Source organism: Manis pentadactyla, chromosome X (genome assembly GCF_030020395.1).
Source record: "Manis pentadactyla isolate mManPen7 chromosome X, mManPen7.hap1, whole genome shotgun sequence".
Lineage (NCBI taxonomy): Eukaryota > Metazoa > Chordata > Mammalia > Pholidota > Manidae > Manis > Manis pentadactyla.
This window is the reverse complement of record NC_080038.1, coordinates 103,572,390-103,600,255: the sequence shown is the minus strand read 5'-3', so window position 1 is coordinate 103,600,255 and position 27,866 is coordinate 103,572,390. Positions and strand designations below refer to the sequence as shown.

At 41.4% G+C, this 27,866-nt stretch overlaps 2 protein-coding genes across 8 annotated transcripts in view; one reads left to right on the top strand and one right to left on the bottom strand.

Annotated features, from left to right (window-relative positions):
- Positions 1 to 27,866, bottom strand: part of LOC118931968 (NACHT, LRR and PYD domains-containing protein 12) — a 64,114-nt gene that overhangs the window by 8,799 nt on the left and 27,449 nt on the right. For 4 of the 7 annotated variants that reach the window (XM_057495246.1, XM_057495244.1, XM_057495245.1 and 1 more), the window contains exons 2-7: positions 15,032 to 15,102; positions 13,758 to 13,883; positions 9,772 to 11,431; positions 7,959 to 8,048; positions 1,172 to 1,342; positions 886 to 1,056 (exon numbers count right to left, since the gene is read on the bottom strand). In XM_057495246.1, the coding sequence (XP_057351229.1) occupies positions 886 to 1,056; positions 1,172 to 1,342; positions 7,959 to 8,048; positions 9,772 to 11,431; positions 13,758 to 13,883; positions 15,032 to 15,101 (2,288 nt within the window). In that variant the 5' untranslated portion in view covers position 15,102. The remainder of the gene's footprint in view (positions 1 to 885; positions 1,057 to 1,171; positions 1,343 to 7,958; positions 8,049 to 9,771; positions 11,432 to 13,757; positions 13,884 to 15,031; positions 15,103 to 27,866) is intronic. The other 3 variants (XM_036924953.2, XM_036924950.2, XM_036924951.2) reach the window with 1 other exon arrangement.
- On the top strand, positions 2,776 to 4,708 carry TEX13B (testis expressed 13B). The gene is made up of 2 exons (XM_036924954.2): positions 2,776 to 3,947; positions 4,000 to 4,708. Exons 1-2 carry the CDS (start codon positions 3,496 to 3,498, stop codon positions 4,706 to 4,708), a joined length of 1,161 nt encoding a protein of 386 aa, XP_036780849.2. The 5' UTR covers positions 2,776 to 3,495.

Genomic DNA, 27,866 nt, shown 5'->3' with positions numbered 1-27,866 from the left:
CATACATGCTGTGATGGTTAATTTTATGTATCAAGTTACCTAGGTCATGGTACCCAGATATTTGGTCAAACATTGTTCTAGATGTTTCTATTAAGGTCCCTTTTAGATGAGATTAAATCAGTAGACTTTGAGTAAATTACCCTTCATAATGTGGGTGAGCCTCATTCAATCAGTTGAAATGTTTAATAGAGAAAGACTGAACTCCCCAGAAGATGGAATTCTGCTAGCAGACTGCCTTTGGACTTAAACTGCAACAACATCAGCTCTTCCCTTTGTCTCCAGCCTGCCAGCCTACCCTGAAGATAATGAACTTGACAGCTGCCATAATCCTCACGAGCCAATTGCTGAAAATAAGTCTCTGTATTTATACACATCTTACTGGTTCTGTTTCTCTGGATAATCCTAACTAATTATTTACTGGCCTGTTTATCTGAAGAATCCTAATACATATGATACATTTTTTATGAAGGTCATTACCATGGACTTTGAACTCACACACATCTGAATTGTACCTTTGTCATGTTATTTAGTCTTATGACCTTGGGTCTCCATTTCCTCATGTGCTAAAATGGGGATAATAATCCGAACCTCTCAGAGCTGTTGTGAACATTAAAGGAAATCATGTATACAAAGCATTTAAAATGCACAATGCTTAGCACAAAGTAATTGCTAAATAATTGTGGATTATTATTATTGTCACTGATGTTATTGCCACTTATAATGAAAATTCTCTTCCACACTTGTTACCTAAGAACAATTTTAGGGACTGCCACTTTTATTCTTCTCCATGACTCCTCAAAAATTGTTTTAATCATACAATATCCATCTTGAGTTGCATATTTTTAAAATTTTTCTTGAATTGTGGAAACTAACAATACAACTTACTTGAGCTTCTGTAACTTGCAATTTGGATGTTTCAAGCCTTCACAGAGCAGTTTAAAAGCTGAATCTTCCAGTTTTGTTTCACGAAATTCCAGATTGGTGAGCCACTGACTGGTGCTGAGAACAGCAGCTAGTGCTTCACAAGAAGCAGGAGAGATAAGGCATCGGTACAGCCTTCAGAGAACAGAAGAATAGCCTCATTACCCGATTCATGCTCTCCCCCTACACATGAGATAGTGACAAAAAAATTATATGAACAGAAACAACACATTCTCCTCCTATCAGTTACCTCAATGTCTGTAAAATACAGTTTGGCTGTTTTAATCCTTCACACAGAAATTTCATTCCTGAATCTTCCAGGGTATTTTTTACAAATTCCAAATGTGTCAGATACTGGTTGGTTTCAAATATTAAGGAGAGGTCCCTGCCACAAGAAGCTGTAAGGCGGCAGAAAATCAGTCTGTGTGAAGAAAAAGACATTTCAGAGAAGAAAAGAAAACAGGACTGTCTTAGAAGGTACATGTTTGCACCTTATTAATGTAAAGAGTTCTTGCAAGCCATTCAACATTTATTGGGTGCTTATCACTGTGCTAGGTGCTGAAACACAGAAATAATTAAAACCTAGAATCTGCCCTCAAGGAATGCCCAGAAAATCATGGATTATAATACAGTGTTAAAAGTACTGCAATGGGTATGCATATATCAATCATGGGAACACAGAAAGGTGGCACAATTCAGCCTAGTCTGGGGTGGGGTTTGGAGGATCAAGAAATGCTTGTAAGAGGGAGAAATACTTGAGTGTTGTTGTGAAAAGGGAATAGAAATTGAACAGGAATTAGGTGGATGGGAAGAATGGGAATGGGAGAGCGAGCGTCCTGAGGGACAATCCACTCATGGACCATGGACCAGCCTGTGCAAAGGCCAGGAGGCAAGAGTGAGAATGCTTCATTTGAAAAACTGTCAAATATTTGCTCTGACTTATTTTAAAAGACTGGAAGGATACATATCAAACTATTAAAAGTGGTTACCTTCCAGACTCGGGGATTGGTGGGATTATAGGGAAACATTTACTTTCTAGGTATTTAAAAATTATTTACACTGATCAAAAGTTATCAGAAAAGAAGTTTTTTTTTAATTTGGAAAACAGAATACATGCTTATTACAAATAGTTTTTGCAATAGAGAAAATTATGAAGGATAAAGTTTTTTTTTCAAGTACTATATTCTTACCACCCAAAGACAACCACAGTTAAAATATTGGTATATAACTTTCCATATTTTTAATGCATGCATACACAAAGAGTTAAATTTCTTTGTAACCAATGAAATCCTGTAAAGCTGTGTTTTAGAAAAATAAAAACTTCCTCCCAACCTCCCCCCTCCCCTCCAACTCCAAAAGATAACCAATGTTAAAAGTCTGGTGTATATCCCCCCAACTCCTTTCTCCAAGATCATAGGGACACATGCAAACACACACACACACACACATACAAAATGTCTGGTTTGTACATTGCACAAAAATGGGATCATAGAAAACATTACATCAACCTTACATACACATTCTTCTTCAGTCCTTATCATAGGCCCATGGGAAGAAACTGGGATTCAGTTATAGCTCAAGGTCATTTAGTAAGTGGCAAAGTAGAATCAACCTGAGGTCGGTCCAGTTTATTCTGTAGACCTCAGAATGCCACTGGAGGAGGAAAGAGACATGGTAAGATCCCTCTGATGACAGGATAGGGCAGGAGACAGACCTAATGGCAGAGGGCTGAGTGGTCCAGGAAAGAAATGGGTGCTGAGAGTAGCTGGATTAGGATGATGCGGTGGGGGTGGGGGTGGAGGTGGACAGATTCAAGACAGTTTTGGGGGTGGACACAGCCAGGATTTATGACCATTTAGGGTGACTACAGTGTTCAGTCCTGGGCCAATGGGGGAATGAGGCTGTTTTCTGGCTCCACCCTCTTCCTCCAGGGGGTGCCTAATGTCAGAGGGATTGGGATTGTTTCCTGTTCCAGAACATTCAATATTTAGGAGGGGAGGGCCCCCCTGCCATGGAACAAACTATTATGGTGGGGGTGTAGGGCATTTTGTATGTGATTACAAGCGTTTCATGTTCTTGGTTTGAAGTCTTTTCTGACCCCTCCTGTTTCTTCCCACCTTCAAGGACTTATAGTAGTGTAGCGAGTTCCCTTCTGTCCTGAGGGAAAGAGACTTTGTTGCACATTCCCTCCCACCCCTGCTGTCTCTGGAAGTTGGAACAGTCCTAGGGTGAAAGTATCCAGTGCTGGCCCTGAGACTTCCTTTCCTCAGAGCCCTAGAAGGGAGAGAGGTGCTCGCTCTCTCTGGGCGTGGTAGGCGAGTGTAGTTGGCTGGCATCCTCTGGCCCCAGCTGGAAAGGTGAGGTCTGGTGGGAGGTGTACCAGGGTCGGTGCTGGGAGGTGTACTAGGATGAGGTAAAGTATCAGGGGGACTTTATGAGGGTCTGAGGGGGAGGGAGAGGAACACTGGATGTAAGGAGACCAAGGTAGAGGGAGGGGCTAAGCAGCAGGGGAGTGGGACAACTGGTTGATTTGTACCTGCAGAGCTAGCAAAGCCCCTAAAGCCCTCAGCCATCATGGCCATGATCCCCAAGAACCCCAGGAGAGGGTTCCAGCACAGCACAGTGGCGGCCGTCATCAATGAGAAGATGGCGGGGCACGCCAAAGGCCCCGAGTTCTTCCTCGCGAATGCATCCCTGTCCTGGGAGGAGGTGGAGGGCAAGCTCAAGGCCATCCTGGAGGACAGCACGGTGCCCAGCGAGGCCAAAGAGGCCTGCGTCTGGAGTAGCCTGGCCTTGGGCATGCGCTTCGCCTACAGTCAGAACCAGTTATTCAGGCAGAGGGTGCAGTGGCTTCATGACTTCGCCAACATGCACAAGTCAGCCGCGATGGCCTTGGAGTCAAAGCTGAAGGACCTCATGGAGCAGCTGGAGAGGGAGCGCATGGAGTCGGCCTTCTGGCTGCGGCTGGGCCAGGCCAAGGTGGCATTGTTGCAGAGAGAACGTGATCTCCTGAGGTGGAAGATCCAGTGGATGGTAAGATTATCCCAACGCAGACCCCGCCCCTCTCTGTTCCCAGAGCGGGTCTCAACCCTGCCCACTTCCCCAGAACCTGCAGGCTGCCCAGACGCAGGTCGCAGAGGAGCCAGGCCTTGCCAGCACCAGTGGGGCCGGGACAGAAGGAGCAGGTGAGAAGGAAGACCAGGCGGGGACAGCTGCTGCTACTGTTATCACTGCTGGCGCCGAAGGAGGAGGAAAACTGAAGGATGCTGAGAGGGCAGAGACCACAAAGGAGCCTGCTGGGGACCCCACCCAGCTTCCAGGAGCTGTAGAGCAGAACATTCACGCCTCTGGCAGGCAGAGGGAGGGAAATCTCAGGTCAGTGGAGACAGCGAGGTTTTATTCCTCTGGGACGATAATGCAGGGGTCCACAGCCTCAGCAGCACCCACTTCTGTCCAGTTCCCTGCCTCGTTGACATGCTCATACTCCCGCCCCTTATCCTTCTTCCCACCAGCACCCACACAATCTACATCAGCAGCCATGTTCACAGCAGGAGCTCCATCTCAGGCAGCTCCCCGCTGGGGGCCTTCTGAAGTTAACTTGTGGGCTTATATGGGGGCCCAGGGATATGAAGCTCAAGAACCCCAAAGAGACAGGAGAGCCTTCACTCCCTATCAGCAGAGAAGACCTCCAATATTTCGCAGGCCCAGAAACTGGGACTGTCCTTGGTGTAAAGCCATACATTTTTCACAGAGGGAAATTTGCTTCCACTGTGGGAAGGAAATCTGACTGCAAAGCCCCCAGTGAGTTCAGAAATGTGAAATAGAACAGAAACATACCCCAATGGAAAACCAATATTCAGAGGGAGGGAGAAAATGGGGGGAGGGGACTGGGTGGAGTTGGGGGAGGGGATGAGTGGGAAATGGGGCTAGGGGAGTGGGAAGAGGGTGGGATGGGAGGTGGGGAGGATATAGATTGACCCCCTTTGTGTTCCAGAGCATTAACACTGGGCACTCCAAAAGTGCTGCAGCCTCTGTGTGTGTGTCTCTCTCTCCCCAACCCTAACATCTGGTGGACCCAGGCAGCCATGTATATGAGAACCCACCCCCTTCCCCCACCTGGGCCATAGAAAATTGGAGCAGGAGTAGACATTTGAGCCATCCTGAGCCAAACATATTCTCACACTAGAGAATATGAACAGAGAGGCAGATTCCATAGTCAGGATTGTGTTGGGCAAGGAAGCAGTGGGTCATTTGGAGTTGAGGCCAAGGTCAGGGCCATGGACATGGAGGCCACAGCTGAGGCCTGGCCCTAGCTGTATGGGAGCAGAACTGGGTGCTTTACAGAAGCCAAGTTTCTTTACAAGAATGGCAGTATGAGGTCCCAGGTCACAGAAGAGAGTTACTCCTGCAATCCCAGAGATGGAGAGAGTTGCAGCCTGTCTACTTTTCCATTTCCTGAAATTGTGCTGTGTGAAAATCCACTTGACATAGATCCACTTTTATTTAAGCTAACTTGCGTGGGCTCTTGCTCTGGGCAACCAGATTATTTCCAAGTCAGAAGTTGGCACCAGAAGAGCAGTTGCAAACCAGAGACCAAACAAAATGTTGAAACTGGCTGGGGAGGTGATCAGGGAGTGGTGTGTAGTGGGGGTTCCTGCATCCCAAGGGTCTCCAGGAATGAACGGACAGGAAGCTCACTCAAATTCTGAGTGAGTTATGGCACGAGAAACAATCAAAACAGGCTTGGGATTACCCTTGGCTTACAACATGGCAGAGATTTGCCCCCCGCAAGGAAATCCCCCAGGACTGTGTACAGAGGACACCAGCACCAGCTGCAGGCGAGGACTGCTATGACTGTTCAGACCCATGACAGGAGAACCCTCTCCAGTCCCAGTGGACAAAACTGAGGACAGTCAGATCTGAACAGGGAACTCATGTCACTGCCAAGCAGGTGAGTCAGCAACTGACAGTGCCTTGAGGGTTGGCTGGTCTAGACCACCCACCATGGTATGATGCCATCCTGAGGGATTCTCTCCCCCAACCCATCACTGGGATAATGGTGGGAGGGAAATCTGGTTACAAAGCCCTCAGTAAATTCAGAAATGTGGAACAGAACATATACCGGTGGAAAATGAATTTCCAGAGGGTGAGAGGGATGGTCTGCATCTCCCTTCTCATGACTAAGCTTATAATGTGTATGGTTTAACCTGCAGGCGGGAGGATGGGAAACAGTTACATCTGGATAGACTGCAACAACTAGAGGAGCCCTGGACATCACCTGGGGACCATGGACCTAGAGACTAAAGCTGTCTTTGGCACATCTCTGCAGCAGCTTTATGTGACTCTGGGCTGTCTCCTGTTGGGGCAAGTGTGGGCAACCAGCAGGACGGGGAGCAAAATCCCTAGCCTGCGCTTGTCAGAAACGTCCTTAGGCTTGATTATACCCTTCTGGGGCAGGGTTTCCCAACCTCAGCACTAGCTACCAGCAGCAACTCCCCCCTGCTGGCAGTTGTGACAACCAGAAATGTCTCCAGATAGTGCCACATGTCCCCTGGAAGGCAAACTCGCCCCTGGTTGGGAATCATGGAGGCAATGAGGTACTTAGGAGTAGTCAGAACAGGGGAGACAGTTGCAAGGGTAGCATGGTGAGCAGTATCACGGGCTGCACGGGTTCCCTAAGATAGGTAAAAAGTGTTCACAGGGTCTAGCATTCCCTTTTGATCTTTGAGCATATGTGGGGGAAGGGGGGCAGAAGCTTAACTGTAAGGACTGGAGAGTGAACAGGAAGCAAGGAAGTGCAGGTAGTGAGGGGGGCTCTTCTTCAGGGACTCTTGGCTGTAAAGGAAAGGAGTGAGGTGGGATACACAGCTGGGAAGAGGGTTCTTTTGAATATGGAAGAAACTTGAGCCATGGTAAAAAGACAGCTGAAAAAAGCTTGAAAACACAAGAAAAATATAAAAGAATGATATGTAATATGTACGTAATCCTGCATATGATATGTAGAATGTAAAATCCTGCATACTGTATTTGAGGCATGTCTACTGTACTATTCAATAAAAAAAATTAGACAGGGCCAAATACGCTTTCTGGAAACCCCAAAAGTTCTTTAAGTATATATGTATGCTATGTATTTTTATACATTTATGTGTGCTTTATGTTACAGATTTATGTTTGAGTAAACAAAAAAGTCTGAAAAGACAATTAGCAAACAAGGTATTACCTAGAGAGAATAGGGTCAGGGTCACGAGATGGGGAGTGGGAGTAGGGTGTAGGGGCATAAGCTGGAGAGGGGTGGAGCAATAGAGTGGAGAGATTTTATACCTTTATATACTTCTGTGTTGTGTAGAGTAAAATAATTAATGGCTCATGAAAACAAAAAAAATTAAAGGAAGTGAGTACTGGCTTAAGTGGTTTGGAAAGGCCACCTTTTCCTCTGGGATAGGAGGGAAGAACAGACACTGATCTGTGTGGAGAAGGAGGTGGGAAACTAAGGGGGCTCGTGTCTATGTTCGTGATGTGCACAGACAAGTAGACAAGGCTCCTGAGAGTGAGCAAGGACAGAAGTTCAGGGTGGGGGTGGAGGCTTCTGAGCAACAGCACTTTGGGGAATAACTTTGGGAGGGAGGGCTGGGGACTGGAGAGAGAGCAAAGGATCAAGATCATGAAGTGGGATAGGACCCAACTAGAAGAAAACCAAGGGGAAGGACAATGGGAATCTGGAAGGAAAAGGAATGGGAATAGGTCCAGGAGGGGACGGGCACCAGACACAATCTCTTAGGTGTTCCAGCCTGCCACCCACTCCCTACAGCAAAAACAGCACGTACAAAAGGGGAAGAAGCAGGGGGCGCTGACAGGAATCTCCACCTGACTCCCTCCCTCTTCTAGGCTCAGCATACCTTTTCATTTGTTGTTCTGCTATAGAGAAGCCGAGCACTAATTATACTTTGTTTTCAAGTCTGATCAGCTGGCAGTGCAATTTCTAGCAACCCAGTCTTTACCTTCAAATACCCAAGAGTTTAAAGCAAAGTTCAACTTACTTCAGGTCTTTGATTTTACAGTATGGATTACGCAGTGCTTGGCAGAGCAAGTGTATCCGAGACACTGGCAAATTGCAAAGCTGGAAGGACCTAAAAGAGATGAGAAAGCAAAAATAATGAAAAACAACATAACTAAGAACAAAATTTTAAGTAAAAGTCTTATTTTGGCTTCTGTTAACCATACTAGGGCTCATTTACGTCTTCCAAAAGCCTTAGGAGGTTATTACCCCATTTTGCACGTAAGAAAATTAAGGCACAAAAACGTTAAGCAATTGCTCAGTCACAGAGGTAGGAAAAGAACGGAGATCAGTGCTCAGGTCTGTCTGCAAAGCCAAAGCCACGTTACTGTGTATCAGGCACTAAGGTAAGCACTTTACATACAACACACATTGTTTTACCTGGTCCTTAACCCAGTGACGGGTATTGTAAGCACCATTTTGCAGATGCTCAGAGAGGTCAAGTGACTTGCCCAAGCTATCTTTACAATATAACTGATTCTTAGCTGTCAGTACTAATAGAAGAATTAGCAGCAATAGTTGAGAACTAGGAAAGTTCAATAGCAAACTCTTACTTAGTCAACATGCTTGATAAAGGAGTATTTGGGGTTAATTTTGAAGAGAGTTTAAGCCCTGTAACAAAGGCAATAAATAGGGTTGGGAATGGGGATTCCATCTAAGGCTGATTTTCTGAACACCTAGAATGAACCAGAAGCCCCTTTTATTTCCATGAGTATTTAAAATCTCTCAATTTATTTGTCCATTATTTTACTTTATAATGAATTCATCAAGACATTGTAGCCAAGATCATTCATAATTCCAAGTCCATGTAACCTCTCCTACGCCTTCCCCTCTAGTCTCAAACACAAACTCTTGCTCTACCTCCCATCCTCTTCCCACTCACCTCAAACACATATACACCATGTTCATTCCTACCTCTATGATACTGTTCACTGAGGAAATACAACTATCAGGGAAAAGACTCAGGTTAACTCACTCTAAGTAGAGCCCACTGTCATTTCCTCAAGGCCCCTGCCCCTCAGCTAGCCCCACAACTAAGGGAGAGGTACTGTCCATCTTAACCCAAGTACTGATAACAGACTTATGACCAGTGGCATTTTCTAGATAATAAAGCCTTCTTGGCTGCTTTAGTCAGTAAGTCACTAGAACTGTATTTTGTAGCATACAGAGTCCATATAAAAGTGGTTTACCTAAGCCTCTTTGAACTCCAGCTCTTGATACCATGTGAAGGTACAAGTCTGGAGGAAAGAGCCCAGGCCTCACAGCAATATGTACTTTATACACAGCAGGGTGCCCCTTACTAAAATGGAGCTCTCTGAGACCTCAGTGATGACATATTTATAGAGAAAACTGACAATTCAATGTTAAATTTGCAATCTTTTCCAGAATAGTCACCAACACCAAAATAGTAGAGTCCTCAATGATAATCTTGAGGACATATGTACTCATAACACTTAATAAAACAGCACATTCTCAGCGTGACAAGACGGATAAGACTCATACACACACACACACACACACGCCACCACCCCCTATAGTGGCCAGCAGTTTCTGGCACATAAGCACTCAGAACTGTTGGATTTCCCTTAGTGTCTACCTAGGCCAGTGTTCAATATGCAGTAGATATTCAAAAAGTCCTCATTGTGTTGACTGACATAAAATATGGAAATCAAAGATGATTCATTTTATTATTGACAATGCTAGAAATGATCATGTGCCTGACTACTTGAAATAAACAAGAAGGCCTAATGTTCCTGAAGGCCAAAACACAACAGAAAGGACATTAATATACTCACCGATTAAGTGTCAAGGCTGGTGTCATGAATACTGAGGCTCGCTCTTCTTCCTCAAATCCAAGCAGGTGCTGACACTTCAGAGACACTGACAGGTGACTGTGACTGCTTTTTACACAGAATGACATAGCCAGAATGTCCATTTTTGTATAGGTAGGTTGAAGCAGTATAATTGACTGTAAATCATCAATTATCCTTTTTGCATATTCTTCTTCCTGAATCTCATACAAACAGTGAAACAAGTCCATTGGCTCAATCTGTAACCTAGAAGATTTATCCTTTATTTCTTTCTCAGTCCACTTCAATAACTCCTCTCGAAGTCCTGAAGAGACTCTTTTTCCGAAAGTAGTTTCCACGGCCTTTCCCTTTTCTTTACGTAAGAGGCCAAATAAGAACTGTATCGTTAATGATGAAAACCCTTTTCCATACTGTTGGAATATTTCTTGCCATGTTTTTCCCACTTGATCAAAAAACATCCAGCTGCTATTATTCTTCAAGGCATAGAATACAGCAGTCAAGAACTCTTGGAAACTGAAGTGAAGGAAAGTGTAGACATTGACACTTCCTTTAGCTTTTTTCAAAAAGTGACTGAGAAAAGTGCAGTTGGTATCACACACTCCTATTCCATGTCTTCTGAGGTCTCTGACTTCAAATAGGACCTGCTGGTTCTGTAGTCCCTCTGCAGCTAAAGAGCAAAGGCCCCACAGGCAACTTTGTGCCTTCCACATCGAGATGCCTGTAAGGGTTGTGAGGCACTTGGAAAAGTAGAACAGATACACATCAGTCATGGTCTGAAGTGACCTTATAAGAGTCCTGTCACCATCTCTCTGTGACTGCAGGACACTGCAGATCATCCAGGAGATGATGGGAAGAGAAGACATAATGTCAAGGCTTTCATTTTCTCGCAGACCATAAAAGAGTCTCATTGCTGCATTAGCACCTGAAAATTGACTCAAGAAATATGCTCTCTTTTCAGCATCTGTAAACCAGAGGATCTCTGCCTGGATACATTGGTTTAACATAGAGTGGAGTTTCTTCATGGTCGTCGGGCGGGCAGTTATCAGCAGGGAGGATTCAGGGAATAGTTTTTTCCTCACAAAACTACATAAGAGGGTCTCTACTGGCTTCTTCTCTTGAGGGTTAGCACTAAGATCCTCTTCCTGGTCACCTACAGGATATTGAAGCTCAGGAAATCCATCAAGAATGAACAGAAGCTTCTCTGGATATACAAGAATAACATCCAGGATTGGTCCATCTATATCTTCAAAAGTGTTAGTGATCAGGTCAGCAGCACTAAGGTTAGCAGTATGGCTTATTTCTCTGCAGTTTATGTAGATGAGATAGTCAAACCTCCCTGGAGTAACCATTCCTGCTGCCCAATCAAACATGAACTTGTGTACCACAGCTGTTTTTCCAATCCCAGCACATCCCTGAAGCACCACAGTTTGGGATGAATTGGAGCCCTCTTCATCAGGATCAAATACATCTTCTATCTTAATAAAATTATCTTCTTGAGGAATTCCACAAGGAGTCTTTTCTGATATACCATGTTCTTTTACAATAAGTAGTCGTGACTCTATATGCTTGCCATGGTGATAACATTTATCAACTCCTATTTTTAGGTATTTTTCTTTTAGATGGTTTCTAAATACTTCCCGGTAATCTAATGAGGTGACACCAAGAGTTAGTAATCACAGAATCCTAGACAATAATACAACAACTATAACTAATACCACCATCACTAAATCTCCACTTGGATGTCTCAAAGGCTCCCCAAACATTACATGCCTAAACCTGAGCTCTTGATTTCTTTGCCACTCTGCTCACCCCAAAAAACCCTCCCCAGACATCTCATCTCAGTTAAATGCTGCCATCAGTTGCTCAGAAAAATGTCAGGAGCCAATCTTTATTTATTTTTTTCCTTGACTCCTCCACATCCAATTGATTAGCAAGACATATCATTTATACCTCCAAAATAAAGCTCCAATCCACTTATTTATAACTATAGCCTCAAATACCACCCAAGTACAGGGCACTTTCACCTCTTTCCTGGACTGCTGTAATAGCCTCCTACTCATCTACTCTTGCCCATCTATGGCTCCCCTCCACATGCTCTAACATGCTCTTCTAAAAGTACTAAACATCATGTCACTGCCCTGCCCAAAACCTTTCAAGAGCTTTTCATTGCACTTGGTATAAAATCCAAAATCCTTGCCTTCCTTCAAGGAGTGTCACAGTCTGAACCCTACCAACCTCCCCTCCCCACCCTCATTTTATAGCACTCTCCTTCTCAGTCCCTACACTAAAGCCACACAGGCTCACTTTCAGTTTCTCACAAATGCCATGTTCTTTCCTATTTCACTGTCTCTCCACTAGTGATTCAATGCCTGGAACACTCTTCCATCTGCTCTTCCTTTGCAGAGTTCCTTTTCATCCTTCAGTTCTCAACTTAAACATTACCACCTAGAAGAGGAGTTGCCTGACCACCCAATTTAAAGTAGATCCCCTCTATTATTCCCTTTCCCAGCACCCCAATTTCCCTTTACAGCACTTATCACAATTTACAATTATCTTAACTGTTTATTTTGTTCATTACCTTTCTTTCCTACCAAACAATAATCTCCATGAAGACAGGGACCTTATCTGTCTTCTTCACCATAGTACCCTTAAGTACCTACCATGGTGCCTGGCACAAAGTAGACACTTAATAAATATTTATTGAATATGGCTAGAAATGCTTTTGAATTAAAAACAAGTCATTTAGAACTGCCTATTCTATGTCAGATACTATACCAGGTCCTTTAATACAATTCTGATGGAATTTTCACAATAACCTCATTCAACAGGTATTATCCACATTTTACAGTTGAGGAAACTGAAACCTATAACCAGGATTGTAAGTTTGTGGATATGCAATCTGTGCATAGGTCTCATGCACAGAAGGACCCATGCTTGGTCTAATGCTCTGTTGTTGATATCTTGAAATTCTTAATTTTTGAACAAGGGGTTCTGCCTTTTCATTTTGCACTGCAGTCAATACATTATGTAGCCAGTCCTGCTTATAGCATCAGGTAGCTTGTCCAGTGTTCAAGAGCTGGTAAGTGGCAGAGATTTAATTAAGATTTAGGTTTGCCTGAAGCCATAGTCTATGTGCTTAAACACTTTACTACATAGATTTTCATCTGCAACTAGAAAAAATAATCTAAGGGGTCAGTTATCAAATTCAAACTTCTGTTAAGTGACTGTCTAAGCTATCATTTCCCAAGCAAGTGTTCCTTAGAACACTATTTGCAAGATATTAATAGGAGAGCTGTGAAAAAGGTGTCCTGTGGTCATAAGTTAAGGGAAATGCACCCTCCATCACTTTTTAGTTTCTCAGTGCATATTAGCATATTAAAGGCTCTGAGATGACCTACAGTTTAAGAAAACACTGTTTAACTTTGTTCAGTCAGCACTTTCAGGTCTCAAATGATTACAAACCCTTTTCTAAAAGCAAAGTTATTAACTCTTGGAGAACAGTGTCCTATACAACTCAGTCTGGGGAATGCTGATCTCGATAAGTGCAAACTTTTTCTGTAAAATGCCATAAATAGTTTAAGCTTTCAGGCTGCTGTTTCAATACTCAACTCTGCCATCTTAGTGGGAAAGCAGCTATAGAGAATACGACTGGGCATTGCTGGTTACAGTAAAAGTTTATTTACAACAACAGGCAGCTGGCTGAATTTGATCTGCTAGCTACAACTTGTTGACCTCCATCTAGATCATTCAAGAAGCAAAGTGATCTATTCTAGCCATAAGGTTCTGAATATCTGGTGCTTGACCACCACCATCAGTGTCCTCCCAGTATTTGAATATGTATTCTATATGATTTAAAAGTCCCATTTGTTATGACAGTTTGGGGCTTCATAGATATTACCCAAAAAAATCAATGCTTGTTGCCCAGTGAACATAGGGAAAGAAATGGAAGAGGAGTGGGGATGAGCACTCACCCAGGTTGGGAACATGGGAGGCCAGGTTTGTGGGAGGCACTACTCCTAAAACAGAAAAAGAGTGAAACAAAAGATATCTACCTTTAAGCTCCTTCCATGACATTGAAGCCTGAGAATTTGAAGCAGCTGTGTGAGGAAAAGAGCTGGCATTAGGAGTAGCACAAATAAACCTTCATACCAAAACATGAAATACACAGAAATTTAGCCAGACTGCTATAGCCATTCACGCTGTTTCCAAAACAGAAATACAATGAAGAAAGGCACTTCACATCGCTTACCCACAAGGTAGTTTATAGCTAATGGCCAACATACAGTAAAATGTAAAAACTTCCCACACAGCTATATTTAGGGTGTGAACGTTTACATTTATATGATCAAAAGGAAAATTTTAGGCATGAACTTAAAGGAGCATACATTATTTGAAGTGATGACTGTTTCTGATATTTTGCTTTCCATTGAACATTAGCTAATTGCTTTTGTTGGAGCTTTTGTTGAGCCTAATTTGTTAACAAGAATAAGGTGTTGCTGATTTTAGTTTGACAGATATATATATAATGACCTACATTCAAATACATACACACACTTAATGCAAATATTAACATATATATAGGTATACAGAAAAAAGTACACAAGTGTGCATATACACACACACATACACAACCCTCCACATTCCTATAGGTTTTTAGTACTTGCACTCTAATGCAAGAGTGAGACTTATAGTTGGGAAAAGGTGTGACTAGATGGTTGGGAGGAAGCAGAGTCTGCAGAAGCAGATATTAGAATGTCACAGAAATGGGCAGGCAAGTGAGTGGTCTGATGCAGGTAACCAGTTTCTATTCTCCATAACTAAACATTCCTTGGAGTTCAGGAATCAGCCACAAGGGGATGGACTCCAGCAATCTTCACTCTACTCTTTTGTGCTATCTCCCATGAAAATCTGTGCTACACTAATGGGAAAGAGGGAAACACTCAAGAGTCTTTTAGGATTATAAATGCTCTGGGAACTATGGAAAACAATAGAAACCACAATTGCCTCTTCTCCTTTCTTTCTTTTACCTCATTTTGGGAAACTCAAAAATTGTAGAGACATTTTCAAAAGACTATTAATGAGTAAATACTGTATCCATATAATACCTTAATAGATATACACCTGTACACATGCAACACAATTTTAAAGATCTGAAGAATCCCAAAGTCTATGAGAAGCAGTAGGGGAAAGAGAATGAACAGGATTGCCTATATTATACCCTCTCTTACCTCACTGAGTTACTCACCTTTCTGTTGAGACAATAAACTCCAGGTACAAGCAGGCTCCATATCTTTTCTTTTCTTCTGACTATTCATCCTGGCAAATCAAGAAGACGGTAATCCAAAACAAGAATGATGACTATAAGGCCTAGTGGAAGCCCAGAGTAAAAAAGCAACTCAAGAAAGACTACTCACTCTAGGCATTACAGAGTTGGGGAAGACAGAAGGCCCAATAACCAAGTAGATTGCTGGGGTGAGACTAGGGGAGCACATGAGGATACACCAAAACCAAAAGTCTTCAGCTTGAAGAGAAAAAAACTAAGGATAGAATGTCGCAAACTTTTGTATAGTTCAAATGTGGGGTATGTTAAATTGGGCTCTGAGTGGGATACTAAGGGAAGCACTGAATTTAGGGAGTATACCTCTAATGTTTGGGGTCAGGGTAAGAAAGAATAACTGTGCCCTTCCACAACGTATTTTTTGTGCTATTGGCAAAGGTGAATTCTAAGATGATAGATTGAAATACTGTGGTTTAAGAGGAACAGTCTAGAGGGTCAGGAGAGCTAGGCTTTAGCTGCACTTCTATAATTATCTACCTATGCACCTTAGGTAAGATTCTTCTATTTTCTGGATCTGTTTTATTGTTTTCAAAATGGCTGAGGGAATGCCAGCCTAGGTTTCTTTCCAAGTTGAACATTGTAAGATCAGTGGTTCTCAGCCCTGGCTGCACATTAGAATCACCTTAACACCACACTCCACAATATTTTTTTCTTTCTTGCAATATTACTTATTACTTTCTAACACATTTGATAATTTTCTTATGTATTATGCTTATTGTTCATTTTCAGTCTTTCCGACCTAAATTGAATTACTAGCCCCAAATCTCAGACTTTACCATAAACTTCAGGTCCATTTAAAAAAGTGGAGCTTATTTTCCCACCTCTTGTCTTTGAGCTCAGCCTTCATACTTGCTTTAGTAAATAGAGTGTACACAGATGTGACTCAAACAGGGGCTTGAAATGTGCTTGCACAGTTGCACATGTGCCCTCTCATGATTTTGCCCTTGGCACAAGATAAGCCATGAGAGAAACAAGCCCCACTGGTCCAAGGATGATAAATACATGAAACAGAGTCACACCCATTTATTCACAGTCCTGCAGGAAGAAAAGTAGAGTCACCTCAGCCTGAATCAGAGTTGCCCAACAGAGCCCTCTGCCTAATCAGCTGAATCACAACTGGTCTCCAGATCTATGAGAATAAGTGCTTAATAAATTTTTAATTTTTCATGCCATTAAGATTTTGTGGTGGTCATTATATATTGTTGTGTAACAGCTAACTGATACATCTTGTTAGAAAATAAATGCCTAGAAAGTGTTTGGCATAGAGAAGATAGTCATTAAATATTTATTGAATAAGCTGAATGAATTAAAGCTTTCAAAAAAGTCCAACATATTCCTGATAAATTAAATCAGAATCTTTGATGATGAGGTTTGGCATTGATTTTCTTATAAAAAGCTCCCCAGGTGATTCTAATATGCAGTCAGGGAAGGAAGCCCCTGTTTAAAGACTTACTTGTTTTTGATGTAGAGTGTACTGGTGAAGCACACAGGGAATTAACATCTCTGAACCTCAGATTCCTTAACTGTTAAATAGGGATAGTAACAGTACTTTCCTTATAGGTTATTATGAGGATTAAATGTGATCATCCACATAAAGTATTCAGTACACTACATGATACACAGTAAGGGCTCAATAATCATTAACTATAGCCTATACTGGCATTACTGTTTCATTTGATATACAGTAGAAATATCTTTGAAATCAGATAGACCTTCCTTAAATCATATTGCCACTGCTCTCTAGCAATATGACCTTGAGTAAAAAAACTCTCTGAGACTACAGCAACCCATGTGTAAAACATGGTGACAATAACTACTTCATAACTTATTGTGAGGATTAAATAAGATGGCATACATAATACAGTTAGCATAGGACCAAGTGCAATATAAATAATAAGTGTTTGAGAAAAAAATAGGATGTCATTTATTATGACTGACAGGAAGAAGTTACATTCCATTAAAGTCTCCACATAATAACTTCATTCCTCTGAGACAGAATGTTCCCAGCACAATGTTGTATTCCCAAAACCTGGACTCTTTTCAGTCACTAGTAAGGAGTCCTCCAAAAAACACAAACAATCCTCCAGTTACCAATTACTCCAGTAAGCATTCCTGCCCTCCAATGGAGCTGGAGCGGTACATGGCTACTCATTCTTCCTGGGCAATCTCAACCATGCCCATTATTTCAGTCATCCTTACAACTCCTAATTGTTCATCCTAGTCTAGCCCTTGCCTCCGAGATTTAGATTTATATATCTGAAGTCTTACTCAGCATCTTCACATGGATATTGACATACACCTTTTTCTTACCTCATTTAGTAGCTAGCGTTTGGTTTGTTCAGAATTCTTTCACCAATCTTCGTTCTGACAAAAGATCCCATCCCTCTTAGTGGAATAATCAGTTTCTCTGTGTCTAAATTTTTAAACCTATGTGGAGACTGTAAAGGGACAATCCAAATGCCCCAAACTTCCTTAGTTCTGACCTCCTTGAGGCCTTGTTTTTCAGCACTTCATTTGGTTTTAAGCAACTCCAAAGTCCTTCCAAAAATCCGTTTTTGCTTAAATTACTCAGAATCAATTTCTGTTGCCTGCAACTAAAGAACCCTGACATAGAAAGTATACCAGGCAGTAAGTTACAGTCAACAAACCTTAGAGGAATTATGGGGGTATTTTTTATAACTGGTTATTAGACCCAGTTAAAGTAAAAAAACTGAGATGGCCCAAATTCCAGGGTGGGAAAGTAGTATCTGTTGTACTAGGATTTCAACTAAAACATACAGAATCTTTAAGCAAAGTATTAAAAGGTGCTCTCTCCAAGAAGACAAATCAAAGTAGTATGTCTCCTCTGAGTAGCTGAATTACAAAATGGTAGAATGGTGTCCCTTCCTCTGGGCTGGGGCAGCACTGTGCTAGAGAACATAAGTTAGAGAGCACTGTATGGGTTAATTTCAGTCCCCACTCACACACTTGGCTGTGTGCCTTTTCAATCAACAAACTGCACAATGGTGACTCTACATGTTACATGCTGCCAAAAATAGGAGAGAGAAAATGTTAACAAATTTAAATATCCAATCTCAACTCCAGGCCTAAAATTACATACCCTGTTTTTTTTTTTATTGCGGTACAATTCACATATCATAAAATTCACCCTTTTAAAGTGTATAATTTGATGCTCTGTAGTATATTCACAAAGTTTTGCAACCATTACCACTAATTCCAGAACACTTTCATCACCACATAAAGAAATGTCTTACCCATTAAGCAGACACTCCCTATTCTCAACTCTCTACAGCCCCTGACAACCACAATTCTTCTTTCTATCTCTAAGGATTTGCCTATTCTGAACATTTCATATCAATGTAATAAGTGGCCTTCTGTGTCTGGCTTCCTTCACTTAATATAATGTTTTCAAGGTTCATCCATGTTCTAACATGTATCAGTACTTCATTCCTTTTTATGACTGAATAATAATGTGCTTTACATTTACTAGGATGGCTATCATTTAAAAAAGGAAAATGGCAAGAATGTGGACAAATTGGAACCCCCATACATTGCTGGTGGGAATATAAAATGGTGCAACCACTGTGGAAAAATTTGGCAATTCCTCAACACGTTAAACAGAATTACCGTGCGACCCAGCTATTCCACTCACAGGTATATGCCCAAAATAATTGAAAACAGGTATCTGAAGAAAAATTTGTACAAGAATATATACAATAGAGTCGGGGCGGAAGATGGCGGCATGAGTAGAGCAGCAGAAATCTCCTCCCCAAACCACATATATCTATGAAAATGTAACAAAGACAACCCTTCATAGAATAAAGACCAGAGGACACAGGACAATATCCAGACCACATCCGCACCTGAGAGAACCCAGCGCCTTGCGAAGGGGGTAAGATACAAGCCCCCGCCCAGTCCCACCGAGCGCCCATCCCCCCAACTCCCGGTTGGAGAAGAATAGGGAGAGCAGGAGGGAGACGGAGCACAGGACTGCTGAACACCCAGCCCCAGCCATCCGGGCCAGAGTGCAGGGCCCTGGATACTAGGAAAACAGGGCAGCAAGAACAGTGAGCGGGCACCGGAGGCCGGGCGCCGGAGGACATAAGAAAAGAGAGCGACCAATTTTTTTTTTTTTTTTTGCTGTTTTGTTTTGGCAAGCGCTTTTTGGAAGTCTTAAAGGGATAGGGCCCCCAATACTAGTGAAACAGGGCAGCAAGACCAGTGAGCAGATGCCTGATGCTGGTGCCGGAGAATAAAGAAAAACGAGTGACCAACTTTTTTTTTTTTTTTTTTTTAATTTAAATTTTTTTTTTTTGTGGTTGTTGTTTTGTTTTGGCGGGTGCTTTTTGGAAGTCTTAAAGGGGCAGGGCAGGACACTTAATCCAGAGGTAGGGAATCCGGGGATCTCTGGGCACCGTAAACCTTGGGCTGCAGGGAGCAGGGAGGCCCCTTACGGAGATAAATAGCCTCCCAGCAGCTCCTGCTCCAACGCGACTCCACCACTTTGGAGCGGCCCCCCGAGCCAGGCCACGCCCACAGCAACAGCAGAGATAAACTCCATAGCAGGCGGGCAGGAAGCAGAAGCCCTGTCTGCACGCAGCTGCCCAGCACAAGCCACTAGAGGTCGCTGTTCTCCCAGGAGAGGAGGGCCACAAACCAACATGAAAGGAAGTCCTTCCAGCCGTCACTTGTCCCAGCTCTGCAAACTATTCCTATCACCATGAAAAGGCAAAGCGACAGGCAGACAAAGATCACAGAGACAACACCAGAGAAGGAGACAGACCTAACCAGTCTCCCTGAAAAAGAATTCAAAATAAGAATCATAAACATGCTGACAGAGATGCAGAGAAATACGCAAGAGAAATGGGATGAAGTCCGGAGGGAGATCACAGATGCCAGAAAGGAGATCGCAGAAATGAAACAAACTCTGGAAGGGTTTATAAGCAGAATGGATAGAATGCAAGAGGCCATTGATGGAATTGAAATCAGAGAACAGGAATGCATAGAAGCTGACATAGAGAGAGACAAAAGGATCTCCAGGAATGAAACAATATTAAGAGAACTGTGTGGCCAATCCATAAGGAACAATATCTGTATTATAGGGGTCCCAGAAGAAGAAGAGAGAGGAAAAGAGATGGAAAGTATCTTAGAAGAAATAATTGCTGAAAACTTCCCCAAACTGGGGGAGGAAATAATCAAACAGACCACGGAAATACACAGAACCCCCAACAGAAAGGATCCAAGAAGGACAACACCAAGACACATAATAATTAAAATGGCAAAGATCAAGGACAAGGAAAGAGTGTTAAAGGCAGCTAGAGAGAAAAAGGTCACCTATAAAGGGAAACCCATCAGGCTAACGTCAGATTTCTCAACAGAAACCCTACAGGCCAGAAGAGAATGGCATGATATATTTAATACAATGAAATAGAAGGGCCTTGAACCAAGGATACTGTATCCAGCACGACTATCATTCAAATATGACGGTGGGATTAAACAATTCCCAGACAAACAAAAGCTGAGGGAATTTGCTTTCCACAAACCACCTCTACAGAACATCTTACAGGGACTGCTCTAGATGGGAGCACTCCTAGAAAGAGCACAGCACAAAACACCCAACATATGAAGAATCGAGGAGGAGGAACAAGAAGGGAGAGAAGAAAAGAATCTCCAGACAGTGTATATAACAGCTCAATAAGCGAGCTAAATTAGGCAGTAAGATAATAAAGAGGCTAACCTTCAACCTTTGGTAACCACGAATTTAAAGCCTGCAATGGCAATAAGTACATATCTTTCAATAGTCACCCTAAATGTTAATGGATTGAATGCACCAATCAAAAGACATAGAGTAACAGAATGGATAAAAAAGCAAGACCCATCTATATGCTGCTTACAAGAAACTCACCTCAAACCCAAAGACATGTACAGACTAAAAGTCAAGGGATGGAAAAACATATTTCAAGCAAACAACAGCGAGAAGAAAGCAGGGGTTGCAGTACTAATATCAGACAAAATAGACTTCAAAACAAAGAAAGTAACAAGAGATAAAGAAGGACACTACATACTGATAAAGGGCTCAGTCAAACAAGAGGATATAACCATTCTAAATATATATGTACCCAACACAGGAGCACCAGCATATGTGAAACAAATACTAACAGAACTAAAGGGGGATATAGACTGCAATGCATTCATTCTAGGAGACTTCAACACACCACTCACCCCAAAGGATAGATCCACTGGGCAGAAAGTAAGTAAGGACACGGAAGCACTGAACAACACAGTAGAGCAGATGGACCTAATAGACATCTATAGAACTCTACATCCAAAAGCAACAGGATATACATTCTTCTCAAGTGCACATGGAACATTCTCCAGAATAGACCACATACTAGGCCACAAAAAGAGCCTCAGAAAATTCCAAAAGATTGAAATCCTACCAACCAACTTTTCAGACCACAAAGGCATAAAACTAGAAATAAACTGTACAAAGAAAGCAAAGAGGCTCACAAACACATGGAGGCTTAACAACACGCTCCTAAATAATCAATGGATCAATGACCAAATCAAAATGGAGATCCAGCAATATATGGAAACAAATGACAACAACAACACTAAGCCCCAACTTCTGTGGGACGCAGCAAAAGCAGTCTTAAGAGGAAAGTATATAGCAATCCAAGCATATTTAAAAAAGGAAGAACAATCCCAAATGAATGGTCTAATGTCACAATTATCGAAATTGGAAAAAGAAGAACAAATGAGGCCTAAGGTCAGCAGAAGGAGGGACATAATAAAGATCAGAGAAGAAGTAAATAAAATTAAGAATAAAACAATAGCAAAAATCAATGAAACCAAGAGCTGGTTCTTCGAGAAAATAAACAAAATAGATAAGCCTCTAGCCAGACTTATTAAGAAGAAAAGAGAGTCAACACAAATCAACAGTATCAGAAACGAGACAGGAAAAATCACAATGGACCCCACAGAAATACAAAGAATTATTAGAGAATACTATGAAAACCTATATGCTAACAAGCTGGGAAACCTAGGAGAAATGGATAACTTCCTAGAAAAATACAACCTTCCAAGATTGACCCAGAAAGAAACAGAAAATCTAAACAGACCAATTACCAGCAATGAAATTGAAGCGGTAATCAAAAAACTACCAAAGAACAAAACCCCCGGGCCAGATGGATTTACCTCAGAATTTTATCAGACATAATACCCATTCTCCTTAAAGTTTTCCAAAAAACAGAGGAGGGGATACTCCCAAACTCATTCTATGAAGCTAACATCACCCTAATACCAAAACCAGGCAAAGACCCCACCAAAAAAGAAAATTACAGACCAATATCCCTGATGAACGTAGATGCAAAAATACTCAACAAAATATTAGCAAACCAAACTCAAAAATACATCAAAAGGATCATACACCATGACCAAGTGGGATTCATCCCAGGGATGCAAGGATGGTACAACATTCGAAAGTCCATCAACATCATCCACCACATCAACAAAAAGAAAGACAAAACCACATGATCATCTCCATAGATGCTGAAAAAGCATTTGACAAAGTTCAACATCCATTCATGATAAAAACTCTCAGGAAAATGGGAATAGAGGGCAAGTACCTCAACATAATAAAGGCCATCTATGATAAACCCACAGCCAACATTATATTGAACAGCGAGAAGCTGAAAGCATTTCCTCTGAGATCGGGAACTAGACAGGGATGCCCACTCTCTCCACTGTTATTTAACATAGTACTGGAGGTCCTAGCCACGGCAATCAGACAAAACAAAGAAATACAAGGAATCCAGATTGGTAAAAAAGAAGTTAAACTGTCACTATTTGCAGATGACATGATACTGTACATAAAAAACCCTAAAGACTCCACCCCAAAACTACTAGAACTGATATCGGAATACAGCAAAGTTGCAGGATACAAAATCAACACACAGAAATCTGTGGCTTTCCTATACACTAACAATGAACCAACAGAAAGAGAAATCAGGAAAACAACTCCATTCACAATTGCATAAAAAAAAAATACCTAGGAATAAACCTAACCAAAGAAGTGAAAGACTTATGCTCTGAAAACTACAAGTCACTCTTAAGAGAAATTAAAGGGGACACTAACAGATGGAAACTCATCCCATGCTCGTGGCTAGGAAGAATTAATATCGTCAAAATGGCCATCCTGCCCAAAGCAATATACAGATTTGATGCAATCCCTATGAAAGAACCAGCAACATTCTTCAATGAACTGGAACAAATAATTCAAAAATTCATATGGAAACACCAAAGACCCCGAATAGCCAAAGCAATCCTGAGAAAGAAGAATAAAGTAGGGGGGATCTCACTCCCAACTTCAAGCTCTACTATAAAGCCATAGTAATCAAGACAATTTGGTACTGGCACAAGAGCAGAGCCACAGACCAATGGAACAGACTAGAGAATCCAGACATTAACCCAGTCATATATGGTCAATCAATATTTGATAAAAGAGCCATGGACATACAATGGCAAAATGACAGTCTCTTCAACAGATGGTGCTGGCAAAATTGGACAGCTACATGTAGGAGAATGAAACTGGACCATTGTCTAACCCCATATACAAAAGTAAACTCAAAATGGATCAAAGACCTGAATGTAAGTCATGAAACCATTGAACTCTTGGAAGAAAACATAGGCAAAAACCTCTTAGACTTAAACATGAGTGACCTCTTCTTGAACATATCTCCCCAGGCAAGGAAAACAACAGCAAAAATGAATAAGTGAGACTATATTAAGCTGAAAAACTTCTGTACAGCAAAGGACACCATCAATAGAACAAAAAGGAACCCTAGAGTATGGGAGAATATATTTGAAAATGACACATCTGAGAAAGTCTTGACATCCAGAATATATAAAGAGCTCACATGTCTCAACAAACAAAAAACAAATAACCCAATTAAAAAATGGGCAGAGGAACTGAACAGGCAGTTCTCCAAAAAAGAAATACAGATGGCCAACAGACACATGAAAAGATGCTCCACATCGCTAATTATCAGAGAAATGCAAATTAAAACTACAATGAGGTATCACCTCACACCAGTAAGGATGGCTGCCATCCAAAAGACAAACAACAACAAATGTTGGTGAGGCTGTGGAGAAAGGGGAACCCTCCTACACTGCTGGTGGGAATGTAAGTTAGTTCAACCATTGTGAAAAGCAGTATGGAGGTACATCAAAATGCGCAAAACAGACGTACAATTTAACCCAGGAATTGCACTCCTAGGAATTTACCCTAAGAATGCAGCAATCAAGTATGAGAAAGATCAGTGCACCCCTATGTTTATCGCAGCACTATTTACAATAGCCAAGAATTGGAAGCAACCTAAATGTCCATCGATAGATGAGTGGATAAAGAAGATGTGGTACATATACACAATGGAATACTACTCAGCCATAAGAAAAGGGCAAATCCAACCATTTGCAGCAACATGGATGGAGCTGGAGGGTATTATGCTCACTGAAACAAGCCAAGCGGAGAAAGAGAAATACCAAATGATTTCACTTATCTGTGGAATATAAGAACAAAGGAAAAACTGAAGGAACAAAACAGCAGCAGAATCACAGAACTCAAGAATGGACTAACAGGTACCAAAGGGAAAGGGACTGGGGAGGATGGGTGGGTAGGGAGAGATAAGGGGGGGGAGAAGTAGGGGGGTATTAAGATTAGCATGCATGGGGGGGTAGGAGAAAAGGGAGGGCTGTACAACACAGAGAAGGCAAGTAGTGATTCTACAACATTTTGCTATGCTGATGGACAGTGACTGTAAAGGGGTTTATAGGGCGGACCTGGTATAGGGGAGAGCCTAGTGAACATAATATTCATCATGTAAGTGTAGATTAGTGATACAAAAAAAAAATAGGGCAGTTCCTGTGTGGTAACCTCCAATGAGTTCTACACAAGAGTATAAAGGGCATATAAAAGTGTAGGCAAAGGGTCTGTTTGCGTTTATACAGAGGATCAAAGCCTAATTGGGCTACCCCGAAAATGAACTAAGATACGATATGAAAAAGAACTTCCAACATCAGCACTCTCTGGAAGACTCATGCCAGAAGATGATCATCAAAAAACCCCAACAAAGATCCACGCACTGCTACAGCTGTAGATGCACGCATCAGACCAGTTCCTGGACTTGCCATGGGAATGAGGAAGGAGATATCTAAGCTGGCCTGTGCACACAGTAAAACAACAAATTTGACTGGATCTATACTGTTGGAACTCAGTCAAGAATTAGGAGAAGTGCAAATTGTAGTGCTCCAAAATCTTACAACTACAGACTATTTACTGTTAAAAGAACATAAGGGATGTGAACATTCCCCAGGAATGGGTTGTTTTAATTTGTCAGATTTCTCTCAGACTGTTCAAGTTCAGTTGGACAATATCCACCATATCATACATAAGTTTTCACAAATGCCTAAGGTGCCTAACTGGTTTTCTTGGTTTCACTGGAGATGGCTGGTAATTACAGGTATGCTTTGGTTATGTAACTAACTATACTCCTATTATGTTAATGTGTGTGCGCAATTTAAGTAGTAGCTTAAAACCTATACATGCTGAAGTTACTCTACAAGAAGATATGTCAAAGAAATAATCAATCTTCCCATGTTTTCTGCCGCCTGCTACTTCTATAGCTTTTCTTCTTCCTTCCTAATTACAACCCTTAAATAGAATTCGTGCCTCATATCAAATTTACCGAGTATCATAATTCTTCCAAGTGGTAAAGATACCTCAAGACAAATGCTGGGCATAGAAGCCACAGGGCATAAATATGCAAAGAAATAAAAAGCTAGCCATTTCAAACAATAAGGCTTCTCTCTCACTTACCAACTTTACATTTCCCTGTATGGTCCCGGAAGATGACTGGTCAGCCAGAGACGGGTAAGATTCCTCAAGGGAGGAACAACCTAAGACAGGCACAGTCGCAGGGGGGCCATCTGGTGAGAAATTGGGGATCAACAGAGGTGAGGCTTAGAACCTCACCCCCCCTGTTCTGAGAGAAATCTTCTGCATACGTGGATGTTTTATTGCCCTTGTCTAGCTTGGATTAACACATAGTCTACAGGCACACACCTGATCATCTACATTTGCTCTCTTACAACACTAAACTATGTTTTCTACCTTTATCTTGTATCTACCTACCACATCAGCATTTTATTAAAGATAATAATAATAAAGAGAGAAATGTGGTATCCACATATAAATCAAGTATAAAAATCAAATGAGTATTCATATTTGAACTGACTGTTTATAGTTCATAATGCATGAGCAAAACCGAAGGTTTCTGTGATGGCTGCCCTTGTACTGTTCACCATGTAAGAACTTATTCACTATGTAAGAATTTGTTCCCCATGTAAGAACTTGTTTGTTATGCCTCAGAAGATTGGAGACTGACGAAAATTAGGCTTGGGGTGGATTAATGATTGTGCATTGAGCATTGACTCCCCTATACAGAATTTTATTGTTGTTAACAACAATTTGATCAATAAATATGAGAGATGCCCTCACAAAAAAAAAAAAAGTACACACTTCCAATGGTAAAATAATAAGTAACCGGGATGTAATGAATATAGTCAAGATATTGTAACAGCTTGGTATGGTGATAGCTGGTACCTAGAATTGTCATGTATATAAATGTTGAATCACTATGTTGTACACCTGAAACTAATGTAATGTAATACTGTGTGTCAACTACCCTTCAATAAAAAATAATTAACTACAAAAAAAAAGAATATGTACAATAGCAAAAAAAACAAAATGAAAAAAACATCTCCAGCGTCTATCTGCTGATGAACTGATAAACCAAAATGTGGAATATACTTAAAATGGAATATTATTCAGTATGCTGTATCTTTTGTTATGTTAGTTGTCAAAACTCATCCAATGAAACACATGATTTTTGTTTTTCAGTGTAAGTAAAATTTATCTTTAAAAAATCATAAAGAAATATCAAACTGGTTAATTACATGCATGCTGAAGTACACAGGGGTGAACTGAAGTGCAAACTACTCTGCATCAAAAAATAAAATGGACTGATGAGTGGACAGATATGTGATAAGGCAAATACAGCAAAATGTAAAAAACTGTAGAAGCTAAATGTTGGGTATATGGGTATTCACTGAAAATTTCTATATGATTGAAAATTACCATAATAAAATATTGAGGGAAAAAACCTGGGGGACATGGTGACAGAGGAGTTTACGGCCTTAACTGCATTTATTAGAAATCTAGAAATATTGAAAATAAAAGAGCTTTCAATTTAAAAAGCTAGATCAAAAGGAAGTAACAGTAATTAAGATAAAATCAGCAGTCAGTCCACAATGAGCTATCACCTCACACCTGTTAGCATGGCAATTATGAAAAAGACAAGAAATAACAAGTATAGGTGAGGATGTGGAGAAAAGGGAACCCTTGTACACTGTTGGTAGAAATGTAAATTGAGGCAGCCACTATGGAAAAGAACATGGAGGTTCCTCAAAAAATTAAAAATAGAGCTACCATATGATCCAGCAATCCCACTTCTGGGTATTTATCTGAAGAAAATAAAAACACTAACTTGAAAAGCTATTGTGGAGGGCCAAAAGTGATGTCACCTCAGAAGTGACATCACCAGACCCAGTTACCAGGAAGTGATATTACCAGAAGTGAGATCACCAGAAGTGGAAGTGACAACACCAGATATGAGATCGGCCT

Coding starts and splice junctions, on each gene's coding strand:
- TEX13B (XM_036924954.2), top strand. CDS start 3,496: ATGGCCATGATCCCCAAGAACCCCAGGAGAGGGTTCCAGCACAGCACA. Junction 3,948..3,999: donor CTCCTGAGGTGGAAGATCCA/GTGGATGGTAAG, acceptor CTGTTCCCAGAG/CGGGTCTCAACCCTGCCCAC.